Source organism: Oncorhynchus tshawytscha, linkage group LG33 (assembly GCF_018296145.1).
Source record: "Oncorhynchus tshawytscha isolate Ot180627B linkage group LG33, Otsh_v2.0, whole genome shotgun sequence".
In the NCBI taxonomy this organism is placed as follows: domain Eukaryota; kingdom Metazoa; phylum Chordata; class Actinopteri; order Salmoniformes; family Salmonidae; genus Oncorhynchus; species Oncorhynchus tshawytscha.
The window spans coordinates 24,815,897-24,836,536 of NC_056461.1; the positions used below are offsets into that span (position 1 = coordinate 24,815,897).

The window sequence follows — 20,640 nt, forward strand, 5'->3', positions numbered from 1 at the left end:
CAACATCCTATCAGTCCCTTCTGCTTCATTTTCAAAATTCGGTTGACAAGACGAAACCCTTTGAGACACACCATCTCTCTCTGAAGGAGTCCTTTCTTTCTAAAAACTCACTTGACGTGTGTAAATCTAGTAGATAGGTTGAACACAATACTCCAGCTAATGTCTCCACTATAACACTACACATCCCCAGTGTCTGACAGAGACTATTAGGTTGCTCCCTACTCCAACACACTTTAAGCATTTTTATAATGTGTACCAGATATAAAATACACACAGGTTCTTCGGTACTGGGAAACTCAACAAACAAGGATAATTGCTCCTCCAAACTGTCCCAGGGGCTTGCACAGCTGTGGCTGGTTTGGAGAGCCCATCTGGGCCTGCAGAAAAGCATTTCTCCCCTGGTTAACTATGGAAGTAGGGAGCCCCCCACCCCCCCCCCCCCCCCACCCCGGCTCCAAACACTAGAGCAGAGTAGAGCAGAGTAGAGTGGAAGAGTAGAGTGGAGCAGCTCAGCTGGCAGGAACAGGAGAGCTGCCAGGCTAGACTCCTAGCCCTTGCCAAGCCCCCATTAGCGAAGTATCAGGCAATGCAGCCAGCTATCTATCAGGCAATACCTATTGAGAGTCCCTCTCTGTTTCTGTAGGCGATTGGGCATTAAGGTGTCTATTTTCTCCCGGCTAGGATATACTGTAATTCCTGGAGTAATAATTTGCATATAACTTTTGTGTACTTTTCATACACTGACATACTGTAATGCCCTTACACTAACTGATACACAACCCCAAAGGAAACAAGTGGCAAAAGGAAACACTTAAATGAGGAGAGATGGTATACTTACGTATAAGCTGACATCCACGTTAGCATTGGTCAGAAAGTATATGACCTGCTCTGAGTCTGTGGTGATGATGAGGTGCATTGGCTTGGCAGTGGTCATGTTTAGTTCAAACATGGTGGCAGCCTAGAGGGGACAGAAGAATCAAGTTAAACTTCAAGAAAAATACATTCAAGTTTGTGATGACTGTAAATGCAAAAAAAAGCATGATATCACGTTTATCACAATTTACCCCACATTTTTTACTGCAAGAAAAACAATTCTTACACACCCCCAATCACCCACCCCACCATCCATCTGAGTGTACAGTACACATCAACTTAACCACCACATCAACAATGGCTGTACATTCAAAACTGAGCCATGCATGGTATGTACAGTAGCTATAGCATAAACATGTGGTTTGCAGGGGAAGTGGTGGTGGCTTTAATTCCCAAAGGAACTTTGCTGTGTTCGGTCACCTTATAGACCTTATATAAGGGTCATTATGCAATGTCATTGTTTATGAGAGTCTCTTGATAAATTGTGAGCTGGCATTGACTCTAAATGTACCTTATGACAGATTATAGGATGAGGCTTACTGCTTCCATGTGTGTCTGACTGACTAGCACATACTGCACACACACAAAACCTGGTTCCCAATCTATTCCCCTCACACGTATATGGACTCCACACCTCCATGCTGAAAAATCTACTTCTCCAATAGTGTTATTACATTTCACTGAGTCAGTGCATGGCATCATCAAAATACATTGACTCCACACTGCAATGTAATGATCCTGTGGTGGGGTAACACATGGCGTTCGAAAGACACAAATGTAATCTAACACCTTCATTTATTTTGAAGGGACCAGGCTTGGGATTGAATTGTCGCCTGACAGCTCAACACAAGGGTTTCTATTGTGTTCTGTCTCTCCCACAGAGAAAGTCATTGAGAAAAGCACATTTCTGTTCCCTTCCAGAGGCATCACATCAGCACAATACGTGTGAAAAATACAGGGATGGGCCGCATGCCAAATTATGTACCACTTTCTTCACTTCTTCAATTCCAGAGATGGCAAGATTCAAAGAATTCCCTATATGGTAGGTCACTTGTGTGATTTGATAGAGACAGCTGATCTAAGACACATAACATTATGTAGTCTCTCTAGCATTGGGAAAGTTATCTACGATAAATCACTGCGTAATTATGGCGCAATATGGAAATGTAACATATTCACCCAAGTGGCAGGTGTTGGCAGACAGACAGTTCTGACTGAAGCTCCAAGGAGTCTGTAGTAGAGGGACAGGCTATAGCAACACCTGTCCAATACTACAGTCAAACCAGCACAACACTAGCAGAACCAGCTCATGGAACCAATCCAACATCAGTGAATCCAATCCAACACCAGCCAAACACCAGTGAATCCAATCCAACACCATTCCAACACCAGTGATCCCAGTACAGCATCAGTTCCTGCTGTGAGGCTTGGGGTGCCAGGAGAAGTGGAGGTGAGAGGCTTGGGGTACCAGGAGAAGTGGAGGTGAGAGGCTTGGGGTACCAGGAAGAGTGGAGTTGAGAGGCTTGGGTTACCAGGAGAAGTGGAGGTGAGAGGCTTGGGGTACCAGGAGAAGTAGAGGTGAGAAGCTTAGCCATATCCACTCCACTAATCTCTTCTCCCCTCTCCAGTGACAGCAGAGTCAACATGTCCACCTGGCCGGCCCCATACAGTGGACTCCCAACCCTGACAGAGAGAGGACAGGATGTACATGGATGCCCTCCTGTAGTGCACACTATCTGCTTCAGAGGTCCTGGAGGAGATTAAATAGCCTCTTTCTGAGTGGCAGTGGCCCCGACACATGCTTAGCTCACAAAGAAAAGCTCCACTAGGCAGCTACAGGATTCAGCAGGCTGGAAGCCAGCTTTACAGAGGGTCAGAGAGGCATATTCTACACTGAACAAAAATATAAATGTAACATTTGAAGTGTTTTTCATAATTGTCCATACACACAAAAAGCTTATTTCTCTTAAATGTTGTGTGCACATTTTTTTTTACATCCCTGTTAGTGAGCATTTCTTCTTTGCCAAGATAATCCATTCACCTGACACGTGTGGCATATCAAGAAGCTGATTAAACAGCATGGTCATTACACAGGTGCACCTTGTGCTGGGGACAATAAACGGCCATATGCCACCTCCAACATCGTTTTAGAGAATCTGGCAGTACGTCCAACTGGACTCACAACCGCAGACCCCATGTAACCACGCCAGCCCAGGACCTCCACATCCGGCTTTTTCACCTGCGGGATCGTCTGAGACCAGCCACCCAGACAGCTGATGAAACTGTGGTTTTGCACAACTAAAGAATTTCTGTCAGAACTGTCAGAAATCGTCTCAGCGAAGCTCATCTGCGTGCTTGTCATCCTCACCAGGGTCTTGACCTGAATGCAGTTCAGCGGCGTAACCGACTTCAGTGGGCAAATGCTTACCTTCAATGGCCACTGGCACGCTGGAGAAGTGTGCTCTTGCATTTTATCAATGGCAATTTGAATAAACAGAGATACCGTGACGAGATCCTGAGGCCCATTGTCGTGCCATTCATCCGCCGCTATCACCTCATGTTTCAAATTGACAATGCACAGCCCCATGTCTCAAGGATCTGTACACAATTCCTGGAAACTGAAAATGTCCCAGTTCTTCCATGTTCTGCATTCTCACCAGACATACTAACCATTGAGCAGTAACTTTGCATAGCCATTGAAGAGGAGTGGGACAACATTCCACCGGGCCACAATCAACAGCCTGATCAACTCTATGCGAAGGAGATGTGTCGCACTGAATGATGCAAATGGTGGTCACACCAGATACTAACTGGTTTTCTGATCCACACCTCTACATGTTTTTAAAGGTATCTGTGACCAGCAGACCAGTAGACAACAGGTGAACAGTGTTGGGCTTCAACTTCCGGTGAGTCAAATATGTTCTTGCAATATTGACCAGTCAAGAATGCGTTATAAGCTAGTGAAGTTTACAAAGATAGAGATGAGGAAGACAGGATATTTATATTCTGTTTTGAACTTGCCAATGCATTACCATAAATGAATTGGCATTTACTTTCTTTGTATATCAGTAGGGAGGAAAGGAAGGTAAAAGGTTTGCGGTTGTGAATACTGAAGTGGAGGAAAGTACTTAAATACCTCTAAAACACAGTTCTGAAGAGGTGCTTTTGGGGAATTAACTATTTATATGTTATCCTGACGTGGCGGTTCTCAAAAAAATCATCTCTAATCTCTTGCTTGTTTTGGAGCTGGATTTTCTTTGCTGCTGGCCTTTTTTCTTTGTGTGGATGAGTGTGCTGAGGAACACAGTGCCTTTTGTTCGTATCTGCTCGCTCTTATTAAATTGATTGTCTGCTGCCTGCTGCTGACAGCATGCATTCCGAGAGGGACACGCTGGGCTGAGGCGAGGGGCCGACATGAAATAATCGGACCCCTGATGTTTGGAGCTGGTCGGAGGAGACCACCAGTGTATTGTCTGAGGCCTACCACGGGGATAATACACAAGGCCTCTGCAAGGGCCATGTTCAACACACATAGACACACAGACAACACACCACAATACCTGCTGTCAACAGGCCATTTGAAATGCCAGGCAGGTTAGGGTTAAGGTTTGGGTTTGGCTCAAAACAAAAATCTCAAAATCAACCTTCTATTGCTGAATTTGAACATGCAACCTTTGGCACCAGAGGTAGATGCTTTCAAAGAATTTTAGGTTTTAAGTTGAGGCATTAATTCAAAGGTTTTAAGGTAAGGGTTAAAGGAAAACTCCACCCAAAAACAATTATTTTTGGTTATTTGTTTCATTACTCCATTGTTGAATTTTGAAAGTTACATATCTTGAAAACTTGATTGTTGACATATTCCTAGAATGTGTTGCTTGTTAGCAATCAAGTTTTCAAGATATGTAACTTTCAAAATACAAAAAACATCACATTTTGGGACTGTCAATAATGTCAATAATGGACAAATGTATTTTTATTTTACCTTTAGTTAACTAGGCAAGTCAGTTAAGAACAAATTCTTATTTACAATGACAGCCTAGGAACACTGGGTTAACTTCCTTGTTCAGGGGCAGAACAAAAGATTTTTACCTTGTCAGCTCGGGGATTTGCTCTTGCAACCTTTCGGTTACTAGTCCAATGCTCTAACCACTAGGCTACCTGCCACCCCAAATACCAAAAATAGTTTTGGGGTGGAATTTTCCTTTAAGTTTAGGCATTAACTCCAAAATCTTAAGGTTAGACATTATAGCTGATGGTTAAGATAAGGGTTAAGTTTTGGGATAGGCTTAAAACAAAAATCATCTTTTCATTGCTGGATTTGAACATGCAACCTTTGGCACCTGAGGCAGATGCTTATGACTACCTGCCATCTTTGCCCACAAAGATGGCAGGTAGAAAAAAGTACTCAATTATCATACTTGAGTAAAAGTAAAGGTACATTAATAGAAAATGACGCAAGAAAAAGTCACCCAGTAAAATACTACTTGAGTAAAAGTCTAAAAGTATTGGGTTTTAAATGTGCTTAAGTATCAAAAGCAAATGGAATTGCTAAAATGTACTTAGGTATCAAAAGTAAAAGTACAAGTATAAACCATTTCAAATTCCTTATATAACGCAAACCAGACAATATGGTTTTCTTGTTTTTTATTTAATTACAGATAGCCAGGGGCACACTCCAACACTCAGACACCACTTACAAACGAAGCATTTGTGTTAGTGAGTGAGTCCGCCAGATCAGAAGCAGTAGGGATGACCAGGGACGTTCTCTTGATAAGTGTGTGAATTCGACCATTTTCCTGTCAAAATGTAACGATTACTTTTGGGTGTCAGGGAAAATGTATGTAGTAAAAAGTACATTATTTACTTTAAGAATGTGGTGAAGTACAAGTAAAAGTTGTCAAAAATCTAAACAGTAAAGTAGAGATACCCCAAAAAAACAACTTAAGTAGTACTTCAAAGTATTTTTACTTAAGTACTTTACACCACTGCTTTAAGGTAACAGCGCTCACTGTCGCCGCTAGTGGCCGGTTTCAACATCGTCTCCCGACGTCGAACATGTATGGACGTCGAACACTGACTTTGTATCACGGGTGACGTGTGTGTGTGTGTGTGTGTGTGTGTGTGTGTGTGTGTGTGTGTGTGTGTGTGTGTGTGTGTGTGTGTGTGTGTGTGTGTGTGTGTGTGTGTGTGTGAGATACTAGTAGGGACAATGAGTCTGGTAATACGTCTGAAAAAAATGATTAGTTTCCCTCCCAACTGTCTATCATTAAATCACACTGCTTGCATAGTCTTTTTTAGCAGTGTCCGAAAATGTTTATCATCAAAACTCCCTGAAGAATAACTCAATAATCAGTCAGCTGAGAGATACATGTCTTCTTTCTTCTTGGGATTCATGATATAAATTGACCTCTAGTTGCCTCAACAAGTGAAGTGTCCATAGCTTAGAAGACTAAGTACTTCTCTGACAACTAGACTATACACTTCCTGTTCGATTAAACATAGTAGGGTTGATTAAACATAGTAGGGTTGATTAAACATAGTAGGATTGATTAAAAATAGTAGGGTTGATTAAACATAGTAGGGTTGATTGAACATAGTAGGGTTGATTAAACATAGTAGGGTTGATTAAACATAGTAGGGTTGATTAAACATAGTAGGATTGATTAAAAATAGTAGGTTTGATTAAACATAGTAGGGTTGATTAAACATAGTAGGGTTGATTGAACATAGTAGGGTTGATTAAACATAGTAGGGTTGATTAAACATAGTAGGGTTGATTGAACATAGTAGGGTTGATTGAACATAGTAGGGTTGATTAAACATAGTAGGGTTGATTAAACATAGTAGGGTTGATTAAACATAGTAGGGTCTTAGGTGAGTTCTTATCCTGTTTGCTAATCATATTGTTAAATAATGGGTGAGTTCTTGAAAAGCACACAATATACAGTAAATGTGTGACTAATTTTCCTGTTATTTGACAGTTTACCAGTCTGATATGGGCAACTGATTCACTCAGTTTGAGTCAATAGAGTCAAGGATGTGTCTGTGACTAATATGAGTCAACAGGATTTAGTCTTGCAAATCAGTTGGGAAACATTAATTTCACTTTAAACCAAAAATCAATGGCCTTTACTAAAGAACTGTCCTCCCTTATTCTAACTTTCTCCATCACTCTCTCGCTTCACTTTATTAGTTTGAACAATGCACATTGCCGTCCCTGGTCACTCGCCCTTGCTATTTTTGTTCCTGTGCTTTCCAGATACAATTGTTTTCCTTTTTTGAGAGAGAGAGAGAGAGAGAGCTTCTTGAGAGCAACTTTTTTAAAGGCTTTTGCTGGTGCATAATAGCTTCCCGTTACTCTTTGTCTCTCTCCCCTAACCCGAGCCGGCTCCGACGGTCCAGTCTCGGCTGTGAGCCAAGGCCCTCACACTCGTGCCTGAATGGGACATGTCCAGCCCTCCTGCCTTCCACCCCCTCTTCCCTCCGTCCTCTATCCCTCCATCCCCCTCCAAGGCTGAACCCATACACAGGCCGCCAGGCAGCCACACTTCCTATATGACCCCTCCCTTTCCACAAACACCTTTGTCACCACCTCTCCTCTTTAGGGGGCCTAATATTCCATCATAGTTGTTTACAGTGCCTAGTGGACATTGAGGAATGGTCAGGGTTGTATCCTGGCAGGGGGTGAGGGGTGTTCAGGGGTGATGATGGGTGATGATGAGAGCGGGGGGGGAGGGGTCATGTGAACTCTTGTTTAGGATGGAGGGAATTATTTTTTGTCTGTGTGGAGTGCATGCAGGTAGGTGAGCACTGTAATGCTCTGCAAAACCCCAAACTAAACCTCAATTCAGGAGGTGTTATCTTGTCCAATCACAAATTATTTCAGTACCAACTTGAAGTATACAAGTTGACTGACGTCTGGAAGAAGTTTTGTGGAGCAACTGAGCAAACGCAAGAATTGCCTGAGTGAGAAGTTAAGCAAGCTGTCATCTACACTGTTTGACCATATACGTTTTTTTGCGTTTCTTCAAATGTGTATCTCTACAAAGCTCAGCTTTTTGGGAGCATTTTGCTACTGTATTCTGCTATCAAGATGGTATGCTGATTGTTGAAGCTTACAGATGCTCATCCTGTTTTTGTTTGTTTGATTTAATAGGCCTGTATTCTTGCCATGTTTAACAGATACCTTGCATGTCTGGATGGCCTCTTCTACCCCACTTCTGACCAATTAGTCTGTATAATGGAAGGACAGACACATACAGTTTATTGGTTTTGTGAAAAGTACAGATGCTCATTCTGATTTGGTTTGATGTCTATAGGCCTGTATTCTTTGCACATTCACTATGAACTATGGAAACTACTGCACTGACATCTGCCGGTATGAAATGTTTTATCTTTGCTGCTAATAAATGGGCCAAAGACCCAGCAAAGAATATGTTTGGAAAGGGGTTTGTTGTGTACGCATTTATCTCACCTTTGCTAGAGTAGCTGTCAGGGAGGTTAGCTGCCACCACACACACACACACACACAGCGTAGTCTAAAGCTTCCAACTGGGCAGCCCCAGTCGAAACAGTTCGCACATAGACTGAGTGTACAAAACATTAGGAATAACTTCCTAATATTGAGTTTGCCCTCAGAACAGTCTCAATTCGTCAGGACATGGACGCTACAAAGTGTCAAATGTGTTCCATAAGGATGCTGGCCCGGGTGACTCCAATGCTTTCCACAGTTGTGTCAACTTGGCTGGATGTCCTTTGGGAAACTGTTGAGCGTGAACAACCCAGCAGCGATGCAGTTCTTAACACACTGAAACCGGTGTGCCTGGCACCTACTACCATACCCCGTTCAAAGGCACTTCAATATTTTATCATACCCATACATGAACTGAATGGCACACAAACACAATCCTGTCTAAATTGTCTTATGGCTTAAAAATCTTTCTTTAACTTGTCTCCTCCCCTTTATTTATACTGATTGAAGTGGATTTAACAGGTGACATCAATAAGGGATCATAGCTGGATTCACGTAGTCAGTCTATGACATGAAAAGAGCAGGTGTTTCTAATGTTTTGTATCTTCAGTGTATATTATGACAACATTTTTTGATTTGTTTTGGTGTTCGACAGCATTCAGCAGGATTTTTCCAGCTGTTCGAGCACAGAATTTTTTTTCTTGAGGCTTGTCGAAGTTCGGTAGCCGATGTCTACGCCCATTCATCGGTAATTGGTCAACAGTAGGGATTCTTCAATTAAGTTGTCATTTAACGACAGACTTTCACTTGAGAAATATTCTACCAAACATCTTAGTTAGATGCAAAATTGCTCAACTAAGAACTCAGCAAAAACGTCAAAATTAAATACAGATTTCTTGAGTAATCTTAGAGTAATTCAAACTATTTTGAGGAAGTGTACTGGCTACGGCATCTCAAGAGGGACAAACAGTCAATGAGATGAGAGAAAGTGTTTGTGTGTGATAGAGAGAGATCATAGATAAGAAATTATGAATACGTGCTGACCAGACACTGTCAAAGAATGAAAATTAAGTCTGGGGTGAAATAGCAGTGTAGGATTACATTCCTCCGAAGCACTGGTCTTGGGACAGTTGGCTATAATTGGAATTACATATTGTTATGCAATTTGGGGTACAACTTTGAAATCAACCTGTATTCTACACACTTGGCCCCATTCCCCATGCAGGCTGTTGGATGAGGTTGTGTGTTTTCACCCTGCTTTGTGTAGTGTAAGGCACCCCAGTCACCTCAGGGGAGACCCTGGCTCCATGTTATGTCTGGCATGTGTTTGTACTTATCAGGCTGAGCAGAGGTGGTGTCGGTCATGTTGATTCTCAGCCACATGGGAAAACTAGCTAATTTATCTGACATCAATTTCTTGTGTAAACTAGCCTAGTGTGTTAATGCTCATCTGGTATCAATCAACCTGTGTTTTCAATGTACTGGACTATTCAGAATGAGTGTACTGGATGCATCTAATTCTAGTGGAGGGTTTCCACAGTAGTTCAGTACATACATACAGTATGTAGATTGCCTTACCCCAGGAAGGAAGTGCAGGCTGAGGATGTGCACCTCTTTATTGTCCTTAGTGGTGTAGCTGGTCCAGCAGCCTGTTGGCATCTCCCTCACCCTGATCCAGGCATTCTGGTTGTCAGGAACCTTCACTGGCTCACATGTCTGCTGGGATGCTGGGGGAGAGACAAGGGGCAAACCTGGATAAGCAAAGTAGAGAGGTCACACATTCTAGGACAATACATTTTATTTAACCTTTATTTAACCAGGCACATCTGTTAAGAACAAATTCTTATTTACAATTGTGGCCAATGATGACCTGGCAAGTGGCTAGAGCCTTAAATGCCATGTTTAAACGTGTAAAACAGGCCTATTCTTACGAATAGGGTTTCAAAAAGGAGGGTATATAGCTGGAAGCGTTCAAGTAACAAAATTACACTGATTTGCCAGATGGTGGTGCTATAAAAAGAGATTGAAAATGCAAATTTTGAAAGGTCACGGCCCTCACCCTGTTTGACCTAGTCATGAAATTCGGTACATAGGTCGCTCTCCTCACAAGGAACCAATTTGCCTAGGGACACGCCATGATGGATTTTCCACCATTTAAAATTGTGTGAAAAACACTTAAAACGCTACTCTTCTGGCAGCGAATGACCGGTCGGCACGAAACTTGATATGTGGCGTCTATGGACAAAGTTCTCTCAAATAATATTTTCCAATCTAGTACCTAAAAAAACATGGCCGCTATTTACCAATAAACATTCATGTGGCTGGAAGATAAATGCCTCTAAATCAGTCAAGGACATTCGTATTGTAAAAAATATGGTACACATGTTGCAAACACTGTCAATACTCAACATATGCATATGCAAGAACATTCATATTTACCGCACTATCTCTTGATCTGTTTGACTCAGAGTGATGAAACGTGGCATACTGTATGCTCAGGGATATCCAGCAAACCCACGCAATATCTCAAACACCACAGGCCCGATTTTTTTATTTATTTTATTTTATTTATTTTACCACCTTTTCTCCCCAATTTCTTGGTATCCAATTGTTAGTAGCTACTATCTTATCGCTACAACTCCCGTACGGGCTCGGGAGAGACGAAGGTCGAAAGCCATGCGTCCTCCGAAACACAACCCAACCTCACTGCTTCTTAACACAGCATCCAACCCAGAAGCCAGCCGCACCAATGTGTCAGAGGAAACACTGTGCACCTGGCAACCTTGGCAACTGCTTCTTAACACAGCGCGCATCCAACCCGGAAGCCAGCCCCACCAATGTGTCAGAGGAAACACTGTGCACCTGGCAACCTTGGTTAGCGTGCACTGTGCCCGGCCTGCCACAGGAGTCGCTGGTGCGTGATGAGACAAGGATATCCCTACCGGCCAAGCCCTCTCTAACCCGGACGACGCTAGGCCAATTGTGTGTCGCGGACGGCTGCGACAGAGCCTGGGCGCGAACCCAGAGTCTCTGGTGGCACAGCTAACGCTGCAAAACAGTGCCTTGCGCCACCCGGGAGGCCCACCACTGGCCGATTTTGACGAAACTTGGTTGAATGATGCTTCTAGCCATAGAGATCTGGCATTTACAAAAGTACACTGATTGGCCCAAGGGGGCGTTGCATCATTCGTGGGAAACGATATGTTCACTTTTGCCTTACTTTACTATGACAGTATGTATTTGTGGTCAATGTTTTTGTGTCAAACTGGTGGCAGTTGTGAAAAAAGTCAATAGTTGGACGAGTTGCAAAGGTAATTGAAATTGTTGATTAAATTAAGCTATTTTCTCTTGAACAATATGGTCTATCTACTAGAAACTCATGGACAATATGTTAAATTACTTATAGTTTTGCAACCCTGCATAAAAATAACTGCCGATGTGAAATGCATTAGGTACAAGAACATAGGTACAATAAAGAGAGAAAACCAAGGAGAGCTGGTAGCGCTAACACCCTCTATTATGACCATATGAATAATGCATTATGAATTTCTTTGAAATGTTTTATGCATCAACAATAAATACATTAAAACACATTATATCATTAGTAAGATATATTCATACACATTATAGGCAACATACAAAGAGCTCGGTAGACCAGCAATATAATGCATGATCTGAAACGCATATTAAATCACCCTCTTGGCTACAGCCTAGACTAGCCTATGGAGGGTGTTGCTTTCCTGCTCTATTCATCTCTGGTTCCTCCACATGCACTCCATCACTCCTGCTTCAGTGACTGTCTATGGGAGTGGAGGAGGGTTGCATGGCGGGGCATTTGGAAGCAGTGCTGCCGTGTTTTCTAATCAGGAGATAAAGTAAGAAGTATGGATGCTAAATGGGTGGGAGGGGCTACCGGTCTGATCGGCACGGCTGATAGGTCAAGTTTATCTGGGACCTCACGGCTACATGGGCAACATTAAATCAAGTCCACTCGTCTCCTCCCTACTATCCCTCACTCCCTGACTGCACCACACTGCACCGCAGGGAGTTTCCTCCCCAACCTCTGCTCTCTGTCACACAGACACAAGGGCAGCTGATTTATTGCATGTGAGGCTGTGTGTGTCAGGGCAGAAGATGAAGGGAACCATTGAAATAATGTATTTGCTCTTTTTATTCCTTTTACTTTGTCCCCTGGGGGAGTATCCTGTTGGTGCTCAATAAATATTGCCCACCAGTGAACCGCCTCCTTCTTCAGGAAGAGCAGGGTCAGGGGCTGTGTCCTACCCAATCAACAGTCAGCACTAGGACCAAGTCCCGCCCAGCCTAGTGAGAGATGGGAAATCTGATTGGGGCCCTGATGCCCCCCACCTCAGACTGTCTGTCTCCTGACCCTATAGGATGTGACTCAGATAGTGTCATAGGACTGATACAGAGACAACCCTGGTCTGAGAGTTTGAATCCCAATCAGTAGACATGCATCTAAACGGAATACAATATCACCACTGACACCCATTTATGGAAAGGGATGATATTATTGAGCACAGAGGCAGTGGTGGAAAAAGTACCTAATTGTCATACTAAGATACCTTAATAGAAAATGAATCAAGTAAAAGTGAAAGTCACCCAGTAAAATACTACTTGAGTAAAAGTCTAAAAGTATTTGTTCACATTCCTTATATTAAGCAAACCAGACGGCATCATGTTCTTGTTTATCTATTTACGGATAGCCAGGGGCACACTCCAACACTCAGATATAATTTACAAACTAAGAATTTGTGTTTAGTGAGTCCGCCAGATCAGAGTCAGTAGGGATGACCAGGGATGTTCTCTTGATAAGTGTATTAATTGAAACATTTTCATGTCCTGCTAAGCATTCGAAATGTACTTTTGGGTGTCAGGGAAAATGTACAGTATAGAGTAAAAAGTACATTATTTTCTTTAGGAATGTAGTGGAGTAAATGTAAAAGTTAGAAATATAAAAAGTTAACTTTAAAGTATTTTTTACTTAAGTACTTCATACTACTGCGCAGAGGACAACCCTCTTTGGGAAAACTGAATTTTCAGCTCGTTACATTCTCTTATTTAGACCGGTATAATAGTTTCATCTGAGAAGTTATTACAAAAGATCAAAACTGTTATGAACACCTAAGAGACAATCATAGCTTCTCAGTTCCAGGGTCCATTTCTATGCACAAATCATAACAGAGTAGCAGTGCTGATCAAAGATCAGGTCACCCTGTCCATATAACCTTATTCATTATGATGAACTGGCAGAATCTAACTAGAATCTAATTATGATCTAACTGGCAGAACGAATCCTATATCAGCACTCATACCAAGACTCTTGAATACGGGCCCACGTCTGAAGACTCAGGATTTTCCGTATCTACTGTAGCTACAAGGTGCAAAGCATTTGGGGGAGGGGTTGATGGTTGATGAGCGCCATGGAAGGATAAAGAGACAGAGAGGGGAAGGGGGGTGTGGGGGTGAACAGGAAACAACAACTTTTGTGAGGGCAACAGGAAATGCCCTGTTTAGACGGCTGGCCTGATGATGACAGAGAGCCCTGGCAGAGGACATTGTCGTCACCACGAGGGGAAGGGATGGAGGGAGGGAAGGGAGAGAGAGAAGGGGTATGAGTAAAGTCAAGCCAATGCCCACCACACAAACAGCTCTTTCTTTCAAGCCTCTCATCTTTTCGTTAATTAACTCTTTATTTCTTTCCCCACTGTGCAGTGAGAGATCCTCCCTGTATTTTCTCATCATCCCTCTTCTTCTGCTCTGGTCAAGTACCGGCTTCCTGTTATTCTGCCCCTGTGCTTTAATGTCCACTCAACAGACAGATTACCTCCCATAAAGAAGCACCGTCTCATTCCACTGTGACAGAGTCAACAGCCTGTGACTGCGTCGGCAGGGGCAGACTACTTTGCGTAAATCACCCCCTGGTGTCTGCAAAGCACACACACAGACACACACACACAGAGACGCACACACCGATACTCCCCTAATCCTATTTACCGATCACTAAGGATATAAACCATAGTCACACTGACCCCTCTGCCTGACCCGGAAATGCCAACTGCCTCATTAAGCGGTTTGCTGTTAAATGAGCTATAGAGAAGCGCCGTTCCATTCCTCCTCTGTCTTTATCTATTTTTATCAGCAGCGCCTCCAATTTTCTTTTCCACGATGGTGGTGATTCCCATATAGATGTGAGGGGGAGTCAGGGGGATTTTGAAGGAATCCATCATAATGATTCTAGATGATAGAGGATGTATAGGAAATGATGATGAGCCTCATGCTTCACAGTGTTGTATCACAGTGTTTATCTGAGTATGGAAGTCCTTGGCTTGAAACGTGTCTGGCCATGTTGCTGAATCTGCCATTCATACCTCTCCTCCTCCCTTGTACTTTATTTTCCTGTCTGTGTCTATCTCTGGACTGTCCCTTCTTGTCTCATTGTTCTGGTCAACTCCCAAACCTGATGTTGGGCCAAAGAAAATGCTCATTCAGGCATGTGTCTCCTGTCTGATGCAGGAGCGGACTACGGTGGGTGGTGCGGGAGCTCGAGTTAGGAGGGGGAGATTTCTCAATGCTGTAAAGTACACAAAGTTATCCCTCTGACTCAACTTGGTACATTCCAAGTCTACCATCTGTGGCTGTGAGTGTATGTCTCCTTAGGACTGTAGACCACTGTTTATTTTTTGGGACAGAAATAGTTTGTTTAATATTAACGTTTATACCTAACATTGTGATAAATGTTTAATATCTACAGATGTCACTGACGTAGTTAACAACTAAACAGCAAAAAAAAAAATTTTTTTATTGGCAATCCTGTAAAAAAAATGTGCAACTCTTCAAGGCATACATACTGTAGGTGTATTAAGAACAAAAACATCCTGTAGCAGAAAAAGCCAGCACGGCTCCTTCCTAGAAAAAACTGCCAGAAAGCAGAAATACTAAACGCATGACTTCATCATCAGCCTCATCTGACTTGGATCGGACTACCAGTTCTTGTTTGGGGGGTGAAAGGTTCATCGTCAGTATTCTGTAGGGTGGATCTCCCGACTCAGCAGAAAGAGGACCTTGGCTGGAAATAAAACCCACACAACTCTGACATTAAAGGTTATATATTCAAGAGAGGCATTGTGACCCTGCCTGCAACAAGCCACATCCTGGAAACACTGACTTCCTTTATTGAGTCTCCTCGCAGAGTCAAAAGATCAAACCACTATTCACTTTGACAGAGAGGGACAGGAAATGCAGATGAAGCCGTTTGGACTTGTACTATCCTACATTCACCTTTATTTGACATAGGTTATTCACTTTTTAATTTAGACATGAGAATTTGATTTGGGGAATCAACAGAGTTCTTTTATTTGATTGCAATTCATGAATACAGTAGTCTGCCAAAAGTCCGTCTCCTACAACAGGACCCTAACAAGAAATCTTCCACATTGATGACAACTGTTTCTATTTTAGTCTAGCAGTAGTCCTTTACTACTCTCACTACAACCCCTTTCCTGCCAAAAACATAATTAGGAGGAAACACTTTTTCTTCCATTTTATCTAGGCTCAATATTTACCACATCTTTGGAAGCAATTCCCTAATCTCTTTTGTCAACAGTTCAATATTCCAAAAGAAATGTGGTCCGTGGGTAACTTTTTTCCCCACTTACATCCTTATGCACAAAGTTCTGGAGCTGTCATCAAGATGAGTGGCTTGGCTCTCCAATGAACTAATTGCTGTATATTACTGCATCAAAAGTACCATGATGATAAGTTACCAATCAACTAAAGCATATTACATGCCATAATATATGTTAAAAACGACAAAATAATGTATTGCCCTGGCATGAATCAATTGTTCTGTATAAAATGTATTTCAACTGGTTCCAAAAATGGTGTCTGCATCACATCTAAACCTCACCTTATCTGTAAATCTAGGGTAAACCCTGGCAAACACAGAGCAGTGTCTGGGGCAACTGTCTCACTGAGGCAGAGTAAACTGTTTGCGTCCCGGGTCGGAGGAGCCATGATGGTGAAGGGGAGAGGTAGGGGGTGGTCGGAGCACACGGGGGGTCTGGCCTGCCCCAGCCTTTCCAGCTCCACACACCTATTGTCCTGGTGTTTCCGCGGCCGCAGACTGAGGCTTGACCATCCACAGGAAGGTAAACAAGCTCTTATCAGCGTTCTGCAGGGGCCCGCAGTGTCCCCTGGCCTCTCACCCCTACACTGCACAACACTGTGTCTCACCTCTCTCCTCCTCTCTCCCCACGCCAACAAAATCCCCACAGTCTACAAAAAAAGTCCCTAATTATCACTATCACTTTTATTACTAATGTGTGTGGGGGGAGGTTGTGTATGTGGTAGTGGGGGGAGGTTGTGTATATGGTCGTAGGGGGGCGTTGTGTGCTTCTACACCTGCATTGCTTGCTGTTTGGGGTTTTAGGCTGGGTTTCTGTACAGCACTTTGAGATATCAGCTGATGTAAGAAGGGCTATATAAATACATTTGATTTGATTTGATTTAGTAGTGGGGGGGGGTTGTGTATGTGGTAGTGGGGGAAGGTTGTGTATGTGGTAGTGGTGGGAGGTTGTGTACAGTTGAAGTCAGAAGTTTACATACACTTAGGATGGAGTCATTAAAACTAGTTTTTCAACAACTACACAAATGTCTTGTTAACAAACTATAGTTTTGGCAAGTCGGTTAAGACATCTACTTTGTGCCTGACACAAGTCATTTTTCCAACAATTGTTTACAGACATCACATTATTTCACTTATAATTCACTGTATCACAATTCCAGTGGGTTAGAAGTTTACATACACTAAGTTTAAACAGCCAGAAAATTGTGTCATGGCTTTAGAAGCTTCTGTTAGGCTAATTGACACAATTTGAGTCAATTGGAGGTGTACCTGTGGATGAATTTCAAGGCCTACCTTCAAACTCAGGGCCTCTTTGCTTGATATCATGGGAAAATCAAAAGAAATCAGCCAAGACCTTTTGTAGACCTCCACAAGTCTGGTTCATCCTTGGGAGCAATTTCCAAACACCTGAAGGTACCACGTTCATCTGTACAAACAATAGTGCTCAAGTATAAACAACATGGGGCCACGCAGCCGTCATACAGCTCAGGAAGGAGACGCTTTCTGTCTCCTAGAGATGAACGTATTTTGGTGCGAAAAGTGCAAATTAATCCCAGAACAACAGCAAAGGACCTTGTGAAGATGCTGGAGGAAACCGGTACAAAAGTGTCTATATCCACAGTAAAACGAGTCCTATATCGACATAACCTGAAAAGCCGCTCAGCAACGAAGAAGCCACTGCTCCAAAACCGCCATGAAAAAACCTGACTACGGTTTGCAACTGCACATGGGGACAAAGATCGTACTTTTTGGAGATGTCCTCTGGTCTGATGAAACAAATACATAACTGTTTGGCCATAATGACCATTGTTATGTTTGGAGGAAAAAGGGGGAGGCTTGCAAGCCGAAGAACACCATCCCAACTGTGAAGCACGGGGGTTGCAGCATCATGTTGTGGGGTTGCTTTGCTGCAGGAGGGACTGGTGCACTTCACAAAATAGATGGCATCATGAGAACGGAAAATTCTGTGGATGTATTGAAGCAACATCTCAAGTCATCAGTCAGGAAGTTAAATCTTGGTCGCAAATGGGTCTTCCAAATGGACAATGACCCCAAGCATACTTCCAAAGTTGTGGCAAAATGGCTTAAGGACAACAAAGTCAAGGTATTGGAGTGGCCATCACAAAGCCCTGACCTCAATCCTATAGAAAATGTGTGGGCAGAACTGAAAAGGTGTGTGCGAGCAAGCAGGCCTACAAACCTGACTCAGTTACACCAGCTCTGTCAGGAGGAATGGGCCAAAATTCACCCAACTTATTGTGGGAAGCTTGTGGAAGGCTACCCAAAACTTTTGACCCAATTTAAAGGCAATGCTACCAAATACTAAGTTAGTGTGTGTAAACGTCTGACCCACTGGGAACGTGATGAAAGAAATAAAAGTTGAAAGAAATAATTCTCTCTAATATTATTTTGACATTTCCGATTCTTAAAATAATGTGGTGATCCTAACTGACCTAAGTCAGGGAATTTTTACTAGGATTAAATGTCAGGAGTTGTCGAGCAGTACCAAATAAAAATACTGTATACAGTGCCTTGCGAAAGTATTCGGCCCCCTTGAACTTTGCGACCTTTTGCCACATTTCAGGCTTCAAACATAAAGATATAAAACTGTATTTTTTTGTGAAGAATCAACAACAAGTGGGACACAATCATGAAGTGGAACGACATTTATTGGATATTTCAAACTTTTTTAACAAATCAAAAACTGAAAAAATGGGTGTGCAAAATTATTCAGCCCCCTTAAGTTAATACTTTGTAGCGCCACCTTTTGCTGCGATTACAGCTGTAAGTCGCTTGGGGTATGTCTCTATCAGTTTTGCACATCGAGAGACTGAACATTTTTCCCATTCCTCCTTGCAAAACAGCTCGAGCTCAGTGAGGTTGGATGGAGAGCATTTGTGAACAGCAGTTTTCAGTTCTTTCCACAGATTCTCGATTGGATTCAGGTCTGGACTTTGACTTGGCCATTCTAACACCTGGATATGTTTATTTTTGAACCATTCCATTGTAGATTTTGCTTTATGTTTTGGATCATTGTCTTGTTGGAAGACAAATCTCTGTCCCAGTCTCAGGTCTTTTGCAGACTCCATCAGGTTTTCTTCCAGAATGGTCCTGTATTTGGCTCCATCCATATTCCCATCAATTTTAACCATCTTCCCTGTCCCTGCTGAAGAAAAGCAGGCCCAAACCATGATGCTGACACCACCATGTTTGACAGTGGGGATGGTGTGTTCAGGGTGATGCGCTGTGTTGCTTTTACGCCAAACATAACGTTTTGCATTGTTGCCAAAAAGTTAAATTTTGGTTTCATCTGACCAGAGCACCTTCTTCCACATGTTTGGTGTGTCTCCCAGGTGGCTTGTGGCAAACTTTAAACAACACTTTTTATGGATATCTTTAAGAAATGGCTTTCTTCTTGCCACTCTTCCATAAAGGCCAGATTTGTGCAATATACGACTGATTGTTGTCCTATGGACAGAGTCTCCCACCTCAGCTGTACATCTCTGCAGTTCATCCAGAGTGATCATGGGCCTCTTGGCTGCATCTCTGATCAGTCTTCTCCTTGTATGAGCTGAAAGTTTAGAGGGACGGCCAGGTCTTGGTAGATTTGCAGTGGTCTGATACTCCTTCCATTTCAATATTATCGCTTGCACAGTGCTCCTTGGGATGTTTAAAGCTTGGGAAATCTTTTTGTATCCAAATCCGGCTTTAAACTTCTTCACAACAGTATCTCGGACCTGCCTGGTGTGTTCCTTGTTCTTCATGATGCTCTCTGCGCTTTTAACGGACCTCTGAGACTATCACAGTGCAGGTGCATTTATACGGAGACTTGATTACACACAGGTGGATTGTATTTATCATCATTAGTCATTTAGGTCAACATTGGATCATTCAGAGATCCTCACTGAACTTCTGGAGAGAGTTTGCTGCACTGAAAGTAAAGGGGCTGAAGAATTTTGCACACCCAATTTTTCAGTTTTTGATTTGTTAAAAAAGTTTGAAATATCCAATAAATGTCGTTCCACTTCATGATTGTGTCCCACTTGTTGTTGATTCTTTACAAAAAAATACAGTTGTATATCTTTACGTTTGAAGCCTGAAATGTGGCAAAAAGTCGCAAAGTTCAAGGGGGCCGAATACTTTCGCAAGGCACTGTATATACTACATAGCCAAGGTATTTTGACACCAGCTCGTCAAACATCTCGTTCCAAAATCATGGTTATTCATATGGAGTAGTCCCCCCCCCCTTTGCTGCTATAACAGCCTCCACTATTCTGGGAAGGCTTTCCACTAGATATTGGAACATTGCTGCGGGGACTTGCTCACATTCAGCCACGAGCATTAGTGAGGTTGCGCACTGATGTTGGGCGATTAGGCCTGGCTCGCAGTCAGTGTTCCAATTCATTCCAAAGGTGTTCGATGGAGTTGATGTCAGGGCTCTGTGCAGGCCACTCAAGTTCTTCCACACTGATCTCAACAATCCATTTCTGTATGGACCTCGCTTTGTGCAAGGGGGCATTGTCATGCTGAAACAGGAAAGGGCCTTCCCAAAATTTTAGCCACAAAGTTGGAAACACAGAATCATCTAGAATTTCATTGTATGCTGTAGCGTTAAGATTTCCCTTCACTGGAACTAAGGAGTCTAGCC

At 42.7% G+C, this 20,640-nt stretch overlaps 1 protein-coding gene across 2 annotated transcripts in view; it reads right to left on the minus strand.

Annotated features, from left to right (window-relative positions):
• LOC112233491 (endoglin) overlaps positions 1-20,640 on the minus strand; it is a 44,463-nt gene that overhangs the window by 12,666 nt on the left and 11,157 nt on the right. The window contains exons 3-4 of one of the 2 annotated variants that reach the window (XM_024401164.2): positions 9,923-10,071; positions 839-958 (exon numbers count right to left, since the gene is read on the minus strand). In XM_024401164.2, the coding sequence (XP_024256932.1) occupies positions 839-958; positions 9,923-10,071 (269 nt within the window). Of the gene's footprint in view, positions 1-838; positions 959-9,922; positions 10,096-20,640 lie in introns of both variants that reach the window. The other variant, XM_024401163.2, reaches the window with a different exon arrangement.